The sequence below is a fragment of the Rhinolophus sinicus genome, chromosome 15, assembly GCF_057876585.1.
Source record: "Rhinolophus sinicus isolate RSI-liver-muscle chromosome 15, RSI-T2T, whole genome shotgun sequence".
Lineage (NCBI taxonomy): Eukaryota > Metazoa > Chordata > Mammalia > Chiroptera > Rhinolophidae > Rhinolophus > Rhinolophus sinicus.
In genome coordinates, this window is record NC_142515.1 from 30,014,528 (window position 1) to 30,028,953 (window position 14,426).

The 14,426-nt window shown below is 33.9% G+C and overlaps 1 protein-coding gene across 3 annotated transcripts in view; it reads right to left on the reverse strand.

Moving 5' to 3' along the window:
- TNKS2 (tankyrase 2) overlaps positions 1 to 14,426 on the reverse strand; it is a 55,292-nt gene that overhangs the window by 22,777 nt on the left and 18,089 nt on the right. For 2 of the 3 annotated variants that reach the window (XM_019739266.3, XM_019739258.3), the window contains exons 8-15: positions 11,424 to 11,610; positions 10,289 to 10,410; positions 7,871 to 7,962; positions 7,705 to 7,783; positions 4,795 to 4,966; positions 2,645 to 2,724; positions 1,192 to 1,337; positions 455 to 620 (exon numbers count right to left, since the gene is read on the reverse strand). In XM_019739266.3, coding sequence (XP_019594825.2) covers positions 455 to 620; positions 1,192 to 1,337; positions 2,645 to 2,724; positions 4,795 to 4,966; positions 7,705 to 7,783; positions 7,871 to 7,962; positions 10,289 to 10,410; positions 11,424 to 11,610 — 1,044 coding nt within the window. The remainder of the gene's footprint in view (positions 1 to 454; positions 621 to 1,191; positions 1,338 to 2,644; positions 2,725 to 4,794; positions 4,967 to 7,704; positions 7,784 to 7,870; positions 7,963 to 10,288; positions 10,411 to 11,423; positions 11,611 to 14,426) is intronic. The other variant, XM_088791956.1, reaches the window with a different exon arrangement.

Genomic DNA, 14,426 nt, shown 5'->3' on the forward strand with positions numbered 1-14,426 from the left:
ACTATGCCAAAGAAAACCATTTTATACTGCGATTACCTTAAAGGTTAACATGATTCTTATTAATGTTCAATTTAATACACAGAAAAATTATAAAAAGAATATAGAGACAGTTAAATATTATTGGGCTTCTATAATAATATAGTCAAAATATTAAACTAAATTAAAAAATAAGGTATTTCATTAATCCATCAACTATTTTGAAGTTAAAGTACTAAATAAGAAAAATTAAGATAATCAGAGAATTGTTACATGATGATAGCTGACTTTATACAATAACAAATCTGTGTTTGGTAAACATACAGATTAAAATACTGTTCACAACATTTATTCTGAAATTGAGGTAGATAATTACGTAACTTTTCTTTCTATCCCCTTACTAGTTTATGTTAGAGTTATTAGAAATATCAAACACATTCTATGTAATACACTGTCCATAGTAAGTACTTAAATATACCTGGAGCAGAAGTTTGCAAATTTCATATTTTCCTTTTGCTGCAGCTTCATGTAAAGGTGTAAATTTCCATAAGTCAGCTACATTAACTACTGCGCCATGCTTAACAAGAAGTTCTGCAACTTCATAATGTCCATAAGAACATGCATTATGCAAAGGTACAAGGCCTCTGAAATGAAAAGCTAAGTGAGCAATGCAACACAAAGATATGTTTTAATTTAAATAATTACATATGGCCGATAAGTTTCTTGAACTGCTCAAGGGATTGTACTGATTGTATTTTATAGAACCTAAGTATTTAGTGAAAGCATAAATAGAATTATTTTTTGGGGGGCTAGGGAGGAAATATTTAAAATTGCAGAGAATATAATAAACATCTATATACTCAATATTTATAATTGAGAATTGTGTATTTTTAAAGAAAAATCATTTTACAATAAACTGGAAGAATTCAAATATCCTCAATGCAAATTGAAAATTTTACTATATTCAAAATCAGTATCACACTAATGTCGTAATCTCCTTGCCCATTATAATGTTACAGGGCATTATGCAAATAAGTCTGTATATAAATGCTAACCATCATAAAATCTTAACTGAAATTAAGAAGCTATATTTAAGCCAATGTTGTAAGACTTCCTTAAAATAAAAGAGCTACCAACTATCATAAAAATATTTTCAGATTTTCTTAGAAAGGTCACATAAAGGAAAGAGAGGCCATGGCAACAGATGGTACTTGCCCTTTGTCTTTAGCATGCACATCAGCTCCGTGTTGCAGCAGATACTCCACCACAGACACCCTATTATAGCCAGCTGCAAAATGGAGTGGTGTAGACTGACGTCCTTCGATGTCTCTGCAGTTGACACTCTGAACAGTACACAACTTCTATAGGAAGGAACACAGTATACACATGATGCTACATGTTCTGGCTTCTTGTTTTCATTCATTTAGTAGAAATTTCAAATGTCTGACTTACTTTCTTGTCTCATCAAATCAGCATCCTCAGCAACTATCTACTCCTTTTTCTTATCTCATCTTGTCATTTATTGGGAATCCCTCTCATCTACGCCTGTATCATGTTTTGCTAAAGCTGGTACTAAGTAAATTTTATCATTGCCATGACTCCTATTTACAGAAAGGTGATCTAAGTATCAATTATCAGCAATTTTAAGTTCCATTTTTGGCAAATATGTGTAGAGGTACACGGCATCATAGGAGCATCAGCACGAACTGACGCTTGTTGGAAACTAAGAATGTCAGACCACCATCTACTGAACCAGAATCTGCATTTTAACAAAATCCAGAGGTGATCTGTAAGCACATTAAAGTTTGAGAAGTAATGCTTGAAACCAGTGGTTCTCAAATTTTCCTGTGAATTGGGTCTCTCCTCCAGATTTTCTAATTCAGCGTGTCTGGGGTGGGTCCTGAGAATGTGCATTTCTAACAAGTTTCTAGAAATGATAGTGATGACAGTAGTCAAGGAACTGCATTAAGAGAATTATATTGCACTATATGGAATGAATTAACTAACAGAATGCTATTGCTTATATACCACCCTTTGGAGAATTAAGAAAATAGTCAATCGAATAATTTTTTGTGCTCTTTGGTTTAGATGAGGAAGTCTTGCTGAGAAAGACTATAACAGTAACACTCAAAATACTCAAGAGTAGTTTGCATGAAAAGTATTTATGTCTGAGGAAGAAAAGCAACACAGATGATAAATCATGGTGCACAAAAAGTTGAAAGAATATCAACATTAGTAAAAACCCTTGCTCTTTATTGTCCTACCCTAAAAGCAGGAATAACCTAAGCCCTTTAATAAACCAAAGGATCCAACTACCAGTGGGTTTAACCTCAATGGGTTATATCTATGTAAACAAGAATGGACAATAATTTGATATACCTTATTCTTTTAAAGTGATAATGTATAGGTTCTTTAAACAAAATTCATTTCCATAAACATGAGGTTATTTAAATGTGACTGTGCTGCATTTAAAGAAATGTATGTGAAACTAATAAGTTTCTTTTATTAGTCAACGATCCGTATTTGTAGAGAACTTGATTAGCATCATTTACCTTTTAAAACAATGTACGTATAAATAACTAGGCTCTTCATTATAACAGTACATTTTCATTAAACACTGTCAAAATAAAAACTCAAAGTTAACAAAAAACCTAAGAGCATATCTTACTTTTACAGTTTCTACATCTCCAGCCTTTGCAGCTTCCAGCAATTGTCTGTCTGCCTCTGAATTACCTAATGGGATACCCTCTAAAAAAAGAGAAAAAGAGTGATTAACTCCTACTTAGAAGGTGGAACCAAGCCTTTTTTTAAGGGAGGCATCTTATCTGGAAGTAGAGTTCTTTTATAGTTTGGTAGATTATGTAGGACATCCCTATGGTAGTAGAGGAAAACAGTAAGACTTCCTTAAAACTTTTTTTTGAAACACACACACACACACACACACACACAAGCAAAATGTATGTAAATATGAATAATCATAAAATGTGGTTTAAGTAATGTAAAGGAACATAAAATAATGAAAGATGGCCTGTTTTAAAACCAAGCCTGTTGAATGGTGGAAAAATATTAAATTAGGAAAGCAATGGCCAGAGACCTAATTAGTCCTTAACTAGCTGACTAGGACAAATCGTTTGAACTTTCCGGGACTCAGATTTTTCTAATTCTAAAAAGAGAGAAGCTGGACTAGAAGATATTTGAAGTCATTTTCATTTTCAGGTCTGAAATTCTGTTTCATAGCTCATATAAATTTCATAGAAAAAGAAGAGAACGTGTACCTTGTATCTTAGAACAAAATAAACACCAGACAGATTAAAGACTCAAGTATAAAGATTACACCTTAAATATATAGAAGAAAATATAGGTGAATATTATTTTTTATCTTGCAGTAGAAAAGTATCTTAGAGTAGTATATCAAAAGCAGAACCAAAATTGCTTTGGAAAAATATCTGCCAGGCAATAAACAAAGCATTAAAAAGTTATAAGGCAAAGAAAAAGAACGGAAAAAATATTGCAACATACATCTTAGAAATGCAAAATAATGACACTTTTTTCATTCATTCATTAGTGGGCAAAAAGGAAATGGGGGAGCGATATGACAGAGTTTCTATAATTTGCATTAAAAAAGCATCCAGGACTTCTGTAATTCACACATATACACAAATTCACCCAAGGAAAAGATTAAGAATAATAATACCTGGTGCTGACAAGACAAACAGGTCCTACCATACATGGTTAGTAGTAGAGTGTAAAATGGTACATAACAACCTTTCTAGAAGGTGATTTGACAATTACATATTATCCTTTGACCTGGAAATTGTACTTTGATAATTTATTCTAAGAAAGTAGCTGAAAAGGTTAAGTAATAGCACTTAGCATAAAACTATCAAGACTGTAAATGTCCCTCACTAGATGACCAAACAGGACAAGTGCCATACCGCCAAAACCTACACTGAAACAAATGCATGGTATATGGGGAAGTATATCATGGGAATACTTGAAAGGTCATCTTGAAAGCAGTCCTGTAGTTAGTTCACAGTTTTGTCAGTTTCCAGGAGGTTTTTATCAACCTGCCTTCATCTATTCAAGCAGTGTTTTTCTCAAAAGGTGGTTTCTAGACGACAGGTATAAGGATCTTGATCAAGGGTGACTGTTAAAGGTACAAAAGACTTGATCTGTTACATTCCTTCTCATTTGAGTTTTGAAATGTCGAAGACACTCCATTAACTTTCAGTAAAATGCAGAGACGCAGGCAAAGACATTTTAAAATCAGGGGACCAGATTTCTAGGCTGAAATGTTTAACCTATGTGTAGCTATTTAGATTGTATGTAGATATTATATCTGAATATTTTTAAGTGTAATGAATGTGAGTGAATTCACTAAATATGTTTTAATAAGTCAAATAGTTAACTGTACAAAAATCTACCTTATATATAAAAAAATAAAAAAATAAAAAGAGTGAAGAAGTAGTAGGGCCAGTCTTTAGAGTAGTTTTTCTCTCTATGATTGTTCTACTAAGAGACATCTACCTTTTAAAGTTTCCCTTCTTTAAAAAGAAACAGCTATTGTATCTTACTCCTAAAAGCTTTCTAAATAAAAACTTAAGAGTCATTTATTTATTCAGAAATTGAACATAAAATACTACAGAATAAAATCATAATTAAGATTTAATGACATCTGGGCATTGAGTATAATGAATTAGGAAGAAATGACAGCCAAAAATTCTAAAAAAATTTTCTTTTTACTACCAAATCCTACATGATATGGGAAAAAATTTAAAGGTTAATTAAAAAAGTTAATTTCACGGAAGCATTTAATACCTTGAAGAAGCTGTTGCACGTTTTCATTTCCCATCTGTAAGGCAGTGAAGCCCTGAAGAGATATGATGTTAGGATCACACCCGTAGCTCAGGAGGAGGCGGCAGGTCTGCAGATGACCACAGTGTGCAGCTCTGTGCAGAGAAGTCTGACCAAGATTATCCAGAGCATTCACCTGAACAATGCAGAAAAAGCTTAAATTAGCTTCAACGTAAAATTTAAAACCATCCAATCATGTATTTAACATTGCTACTAATCTAAAATTCTCAATTATTATCTTATGAAGCCTATAATCCAGTGCTAAAGCAAGTATTTATGCTCAAATCTAGGGAATAAATTCACCAATTCATGAAGGCTGACATCAGAAGGAAGACTCAGTTTTGGGTTAAAAGCGTGAGATGTTGAGTAACAGCTGTGTTTGACATTAAAGTTATTAGATTCAGCTTTTAGAGTTAGCCATTGCCTAAGAAAGTCTAATCCATGTATTTTTATGGATCTCTGAGGTCCAGAAATGTGGAGACTAACCCCAAGATAGACAATAATCAATAACAAAGCCAGAGACTAAATTACAAACATGTATTTCTACTAGCTGAATCTTCTTTTTTATTATGTAAAATCATCTGTAGGGATAAACATTATGGTATATTCATACAATGGAATACTTCTGAGCAATAAAAAGGAACAAACTATGGATATGTGAATGAATCTCCAAAACATTATATCGAGGTAAAAGCCTTACAAAGGAGTATATATCCTATGATTTCAGACATGAAGGCCTAGAACAGGCAAATCTAATCTATGTAGAAAAACATCAAAACAGTTATTGCCTTTAGGGGTCGAGAGTACCTTGGATGGGGCCCTGTCTCTGCCACAAGATACCATTCTGTATCTTGGTGAGTTTTGGTTTACGTGGGTGTATGCATTAGTCAAAATTCAGTAAATGTACATTTAAGATTTCTAGATTTCATTGTATGTAAATTTTATATCCCAAAAAATCTTTAAATGAATACTGACCTCTAGATGAGGCCTACGTGGAAGTATTTAGGGAGGGAAAAATTCAAAGTCATTTGCAAATTACTTTAAAATGTGTAAAAAAAAAAAAAGGGGGTTATACTGATAAGAGGGGGAAAGTGATAATATGTAATAAAACAATAACAGTAAAATGTTAGTAACAGAATCTAGGTGATGGGTATATAATTATTCTCTACAAAATTCTTTCAACTTGGTTCTATTTTTGAAAGTGTTAATAATAAAAATTACCTGTAGCACCCCAATCTCATCCCCATCCCCACTTCTCCCTACCAGGGAAATAATTCTTCAAAACATAACTGAGAAATTAAGTTCCTCAGCAAACAATCCTGAGGCCACTGGTGTGTTTTGAGACACTGTCCAATTCATATTCATGGAATTGGAGAATAAATGGGGATATAGTTAAAGACTTTCTCAATGAGTCCAAAACTAGACTATAAATAGCTAATCTCCAGGCTTATGGAACCCGAAAAAGCCATTTAAAATGCTCAGGGCATTTTATTCACATCAATCTTTTTACTCACATACCAAAACTTACTGAAATATTAAACATAACCACTTGAAAACTTTATTTGGGTACCACTCTGTTTAAGATTAGGGTGACCAACTTGTCCTGGTTTGCCTGGGACTTCCCCAGTATTATCACTAAAGTCCTGTGTTTCTGGAAATCCCTGTTTTGGACAAACCTGGATAGATGGTCACCCTCCTTAAGAATATTTCATCGAGTTTCACAACTCAAATTTAATACGCACCCCGAGAGTCTTCTAATAATTCATCACATGTATGAAAAAAGTAATCAGTGAAAAGTTATAGAACAGACAAATGAGTATGCCAAGCAGTTAAGCAGAAATAACTTTATTTTATTCAATAATTTACAATAGGAAAGATTGAGATTATACATTATTAAGAATTCCCCCAAAACAAAGAGAAATCAAGACACTGAGAGGCAACAGAAAAAGAAATTATAGAATTCTAAGTGGTTCCTTCAGTGGAAATGTAAGGAAGGACAGATCAGAAAACTATTATGCAAAGCACATTTAGAAAAGAGCCTCGGGGCCACCTGGGGGAAGGGATCTGTATTTCTTCTCCTTTTACTCAGAGCAGTTCCATTCTTTGTTATATAACCGATTTCTACTGAAGATTTTTTTAAAGAAGGCAAGGATCTATGGCTAAAAACTGTGAAACTATTGAATTAGGTGACTGTCATCTCTTCCAATCTGGGATGCTGTGTGTATCTCTTATTATTTTTTAAATTCCTGGGTAAGAAATGACAACTTCTAGCTTCGATGAAAACATAATTATTCCATGACTAATATGCTTTGTGTACAAATGCCAACTAAAACCCAGTAACTTCCCAATATGGGGAGCTAGGTTTTTAATCAAATAATTTACTTTATTTCCTCCTGTTCTAAGTTTTCTGGCTTAGTCACAGAAATAACAGAGTGTAAAAAAGTCTGTGGTTGGGGTAAACAACAGGAAGTTACCACAGTAATCAAGGAATGGAAGATAAAAGACTGGAAAAGATGATAGACCAGAATCAGTGTATCTCTAGCTAGGGATATTTTCCTGAAGAATATACTACTAGGAAAAGACCTTAAGGATAACTTGACCAGTGGGGTATGGGTAGAAGGAATAGATATATAGGAAGGAAGGATATATACACAGAAGGAAGGACATATAGGAATAATGTACTTTTGAGTAAATCTATAGGCTTTCTAGAAAAATATTAAATAAAGTACCTGTAGGACTATTTTTAAGTATAGATTAAGAAGAGAAAAAGTAATACTTATGAGAGAGTAAATAGGTTTTGGAAGTCAGGTATTTCATCTGCTAAATAGGAAATAATTCACTGGATTACCAAAGATTACCAAAAAGGAAGTATACCTTCGCTTCATGTTTCACCACTACTTCAACAACATCATTATGAGCTTTCTCAGATGCCACGTGTAGAGGGGTCAAGAATCTTAAAGAGAAAAAGTCAGCCAAACAATGAATATATTTTCAAAAAAATAAAATGGCACTAATTTTTGATTATTAAAAGTATACTTACTCTTTAGTCTTTTCATTGATGTTTGCTCCTTTTCTTAGCAACAGTTCACATATTTGCTTTCTTTTGGGGTACGGAGATGCAGCAGCACAATGCTAGATAATTTAAATTGCAGCATTAATCAAGGACGATATATGACTGATTTTTATTTAAGAACATTTTATATTTCCAATTGAGAAGTTATTTCACTTCTTTGTTTTATTTTTGGCTTTAACTTTTTTTAAACTTTGCTACTCAAAGAGTTTCTATTGGATAGAATGTGCAACGATTACTAAATTCTGGCAGGGCCTGAAAAACTTATTTACCAGATGATATCTGTTACTAAACATTCTGATCAAGCTTTATAGTTGTTACATCTTTGAAAAAGCCACTACTGACGTGATGAAAAATTTAAATTTATGTGCTCAATACTCCTTTCAAAATTGTTCCCATATTGCAAAATATTTATATTTTTTAAAGGTTAATTAACAAAACACTCCAAAGGCTGGGGTTTCTTTACATGAAATAACAGCACTCATCTGGAATCTGCTTGGTAATAGCACCAATGAAATAGCTGACAAGATGAGTAGTGTTTATTTCTCTTTCAAACAGTTGCTCCACCAGAATAAGGAGCTTAGATTACCCGTTTGGCTAAAATCAGTGGTAGAAAACGATACACTGAATTGGGTGCTGCAGAATCTATGCCTATCATGTAGCAAAGAGGGAGGGGAGACAGGAGGTAGGGATTTGCTAGTTACAAACCTAATAAGTATGTCATGGTCAGGTCCCAAATCTTTGCATCCTCAACATCCAGGATGATACCCATACAGGTGTTCAACAAATGTCTGAATGAGTGAATGACTAAATCAATGCATGTATATATGTTAACATAAAATTGAAACCTGAAAATTCATGGGATAAATGTTTTGGGTAATTGTTAAGCTAAGTTCTACACATCTAAATACACAGTACACATGAAATTTGTTCTGTTTTGACTTGTTAATAATAAAGCTTAGCAGATTATCATGACTGCTACAGATTCATGCTCTGATGTTGTTGACAACAAAATCATTTCATTGCCCTCAATAAAACCATTTCTAATTGGTGAATATAGCTCCTTTAGTATGAGTAACCATCCCAGGACAGCAATGTAGCACACAGAATGGAAATAAACTACTTATTTCCAAGAATTCTTGATCATATCCATTTCAAATTGCACCCCTACTCCTTTGCCCCATCCCAGGACAGGGCCTGTAATCTTTGGAAATATGGAAGACATTGCCCCTGACCACAACTATCCAATACTTAACTCCTAGTATGTTTTAAGGTTAGTAACAAAAAAACGCTGTTTAATAGCGGAGTATTTAGGGGAAAACAACATGTAGTATTTGCTCTTCAGACCAGAAAATTTTCCATGTCAGTTTTTCCAAATTTCTCTGTACCATCTTAAGGCTGTTATGATTTTAATTTTGCAGTAGCATTTCTTATTAGTTTGTAGCTTTGTTATTTTTTTTTAACTTGGAAATTTTTTATAAGTAGCAAAAAGGTCTAAAATGTTTTATAGCTAGGTTTCTACATACCTTTCACATAGTTTACATCATGGCATAAGGAAGAAAATTAACCATAAAAGATATTAGGAAAGTAAGGCTACTATGAGTTAAATATGCCCCTAAACACATTCATTTACTCAGGGTCATCTTCCCTCATCCGAAGTACATTGTGCAATTCATATAGCAGGACTTTGTTCCTCTTAAACGTCTACTTCTAAGGTGCCTCTGATTGTACCAGTCCCTTCCCTATCTTCCATCACTTTTCCTTACTTTATCCATTCTTTTCTGATTGCTTTTCTGGACCGCCTGGTTCTCAATTACTTTGTTACAGTTCCACAGAGATGTTATTACCTCTATCAGGGAAGTAGCCTCTACTCACACACTTCACTCACACAGTACAGAGGGGAGATATACAGACTTCAGATCTAATTTTGAAAAAGATCACAATACTGGAAGGAAAACCAAGTGATTTTATCTCAACAGCAGAATTATTTTCTTTCTCATTATTTTCAGTGGCTTCCAATTTTTCAATCATAAACATTTATAATGTTTATACTAAAAAAGCAAATAGTATGTATCATTTATAATAATAAAAAATTCCACGTAATATATGCCAGTATATAAATAAAATTTTTTCTGGAAGGATACTCAAATGAATACTAGCACTGCCTTTTGGGGAGTGAGGTTGTCTCTTTTTCTGTATTGTTTGAAATTTTTTCTTTATATACTATGTGCAGGCATTAATCTTTAAAAAGCATAGATTTTTAAAACAAATTACTAAAAGTAGGACATTATGACAATTATCCTGTATCATCATCAGAAGCAGGACATTATCATTAGTTTGGAATGTTTCTGGTTACTATATTTTAAAAACTTAAATCTGAAACATTACCAATGCTGTTTCATGCGTTTGAGGATGCTTAAAATTCACCATTTCCAGAGAGAGATGTTTTTTGATTCGTGTAACATCAGCTTCCCGTGCAGCTTGCAGCAAAGAGTGGCCTTTAAATTCATCTAGATAAAGAAAAAGCATTTAAATCTGCATGAGAATTATCAAATCGATGGGATTTACATGAACTTAGTAAAAGACGCTTACACCAAACATAACCCCTGAAAAGGGAGACAGTGGTATTCTAGTTCCTCTCAGTTATGACCCAATCCATCCCCAACTATATATATGATTTAGCATACGGCCAACTCAAGGACTACTTTGATTTGGAGGTATCTGTGGTAGGGCAAAATAGTCCCAGACCAGAGAGTTCTGAGAATTATCAAAAAGAATAGAACTTTTCTCAGTGAAAAAATAAAATAAAAAGCGATCATAGTCCCTGTACTAACATGGAAATAGCAGATGGCTTTGCTCTCACATCAAAGAACTGGGGACTAGACAAGCTGGATATTTCCAAGAGGCATCTACTGATGAACAAATGAAAGAGGGTTATTTTCTCAAGATCCCTCTGTTTTATTCATCAGATTTCTGAAACTACCCATTATATCCTTTGTAAATCCAGAATAATACAAGTTTCCTACTTATGTACAGCAATACTATATCTGAATTAGGTGACAATTTTCTACTACAACTATTTCAGCTGTAGACAGAGAACCACAGAACTGCTCAGATATTGAAGAATATTAAATGGTAAATCTGGGGACTATGTTTATAAAATGGCAATCCTACAAATAACACTAACTTCATGGCAGATTAAAACTAGAAAGTCACATCAAAGATAGAAACAAAACCCCAGTTTTTTTCCCAAAAGCATACCAACTATAAGACTAATACATATAAAAAGTGTTTAACTTGATGTGAAAAAATAAATACAAATATATTTTCTTTTCATAGCATCTAAAGAGCAGAATGAGTAGAAACTTCCAAATGATTTATAATAATATCCTACTCTGAGCAACAACAGATATCCATGGCTAAGGAAAATATTTTTTATTTAAAAATTTCTAGAAACAAACAAGAAAAAATTTTTTGTTTATTGATATCATAATATCCTTGCTAAACATTCATTTATACTCACATGCTAATCTTTCTTTTAGCTGTGGTGTCGGAGCCAAGTCTATAGCACTTTTATTGTGACAATTCAGCAGTGTTGGATCTGCGCCGTAACTTAGCAGAAGAGAACACACTTCAACCCTGTTCTTAGACGCTGCTTCATGAAGAGGTGTGAACTGCCACAAGTCCATTGCATTTACACAGGCACCGTGCTGGGAGAGTAAAGTGTATAACTAGTGTTTAATTTTTAAGAGAATTTATATTATTAGTACGCTGTCATTTAACATCATGCAAGCTTAAACAGGTATGTTCCCAAAGTTCCGTTCTTAAACCAATTATTTCAGAAAAAGAATACTTTTTTTTCCCCATAGAAGAAACAATAACTGGTTGCTAGGTCTACCCACAAAGGCCTATTTAACTCTTTTATCGTTAAAAACAGTTAAGAATGAAGTTTTAGATGTAACGTGTATCTTTTCCAAGAATTAATTTTTTCCTTTTTTGAACTGTAATTTACATATAATAAAATGCACAGTTCTTAAGTGTCTATATATACCCCCAGTGGATGCCTGAAACCACAGATGTACCAAACCCTATAAATACTATGTTTTTTCTTATACATACATACCTATGATAGAGTTTAATTTATAAATCAAGCACAGGAAGGGATTAACAACAATAACTAATAATAAAATAGAATCATTATGAGAATATACTGTAATAAATTATATAAACGTCTCTCTCTCTCTCTCTCTCTCAAAATACGTTACTGCACTGTACTCACTTTTTCACTTAAAGGAAGCACTTTACAGCTTCTCTCTGGCATATCCAAATTGCCAGCATCAGTACTGCCCTTTGGGGCCACTATTAATTAAAATAAGGGTGACCTGGATATAAGCACTGCAATACCATGCCAGTTGGTCTGGTAACCAAGATAGCTACTAAATGAATAACGGGCAGGTAGCATACACAGCATGGATACATGGGATAAAGGGATGATTTATGTCCCGGGTGGGACACTGCGAGATTTCATCACACTATTCAGAATGGCACATAATTAAAAACTTATAAACGGTTTATTTCTGGAATTTTCCATTTATATTTTTGGACCACCGTTGACTGCGGGTAACTGAAACTGCAGAAAGCAGAACAGCTGATTGGGGGAGGGGGAACTACTGTAGTTTGAGGAGTTTTGACAAATGTACATATTCGTGATACCATCACCCAATTCAAGATATAAGACAGTTTCATTACCCCAGAATGTTCCCTCATGTTCCTTCCATAGACAGTTCCTGCACTCACTGTGATGTTAGCACCATATATTACCCTTACCTGTTCCTGAATTTCATAATAATGGAATAACACACTATGTACTTTTGGGTCTACCTTCTTTCACACACAATTTTTCTGAGATTCATTAATGCTGTCTCAGTAATTCATTTTTATTGCTGAGCAGCATTCCATTGTATAAGAAATACCATAATTTACTTATCCATCATCCTGTTGATGGGCATTGGGACTACTTCTAGTTTTTGACTATTATGAATAAGCTGTTACGAACATTCATGTACAAGTCTCTTTATGGACTCATGCTGTCGCTTCTCTTGCATATATCCCTAGGAGAGGAAATCATTGGTAGATATATGTTTAGTTTTATTAGAAACTGCCAAACACTTTTCTAAAGTGGTTGTATTAATTTTGCATTGCCATCAGCAATGTTTGAGTTCTAGGCTCTACTGCCTTGCTAATCCTTGGTATTGTCAGTCTTTTTAATTTTAGCTATTTCCAGGTATTAGAATTAGATGCACCACAGAAGTCATTCTAGTTCAACCTCTCATCAAATACAAAATCCCTTCCATAGCATTCCTGCAGAAGGTGAACCAGCTACTTATTCTTTTAGTACTTTCAACCAACATAACTTTTTATACTTTGTTGCTAGGAAGTTTTACATTAAGTTAAATATATCAAAATCACTTAAATTTTGACCTATTGGGCTTCTTTGGAGCAAAAATGATCAACATTCTTCTTGGCAATATTTGAAGGCAACTCCTATGTTTTTCTTTTAGTCTAAACACCTTCAGCTCCTTCACTTATCCTTATCAGATGGTTTCCAGACTTCCTATCACCCTAGTGGCCCTCAACTAAATATACTCCAGTTTAAAAAATTCATTTAAAAAAACACTGAGAGACTAAAATAACAAAAGATTCTCAATGTGGTTTGAGTGTGAAAGTAACAATGCATCCTGACACTACTTCTACTGGTATAAAATGTTAACTTTTCAAGCAATCACATCACAACCTGTACAGTATCCTGGTCATGAAAAGCAATCACAATATGTCTGCTGTTAAATGCCAGCTTCTGTTGGCCGGACTATCTAGCAAGTGTTGCCAACTGACTCAGCATTGCCTAGGACCTCTGCCTGCATTTTCCCAGTCTCCATCTCCTTGCTTTCTTCTCATTTTCCTGAACTTGACTACTCTGGTAACTCTTTGCACGCTCCTCTATCTGTATGACATTTCTTCAGCCTCCCACTCCTATTTAGCGAAACACTAGGTCTCAGGAAAACACCACTCAGTTGTCTATAAAAGTCCCACCGCAATCTGCCTGAAGTTTCACTCTCATCCACAATTACATTCCAAATACTGTGCTGAATTCAAGATTCAGTTTTATAATAAGCAAAAGCATTACTGCTATAAATATATAACATTGTAGCCACATTATATAAATTTAAAAAGGCTTATTGACTACTCAAGAGTATCTAATCATTATAATAGTTATTTCTGTGAGAAAATGTATTCTGTGGTAGCACCTGCCCCAAAGGAAGCTGAGGCTTTGGAAACAAATGTCCTCTTTCCCTTCCCATGACAGCTGAGAATGAGGAAAAGTATTAAAGGGGCAGAATAGGTGCAGAGTGAGAGAAGTCTGAAGAGTGTGGTCGAATGCATATGTAGAGACTGGGGGACAAAAGGAAATGGATGTGGGTAACATCCTTGGATCCGTATCTTATTCTCATCCAACAGGGAGCAAAAT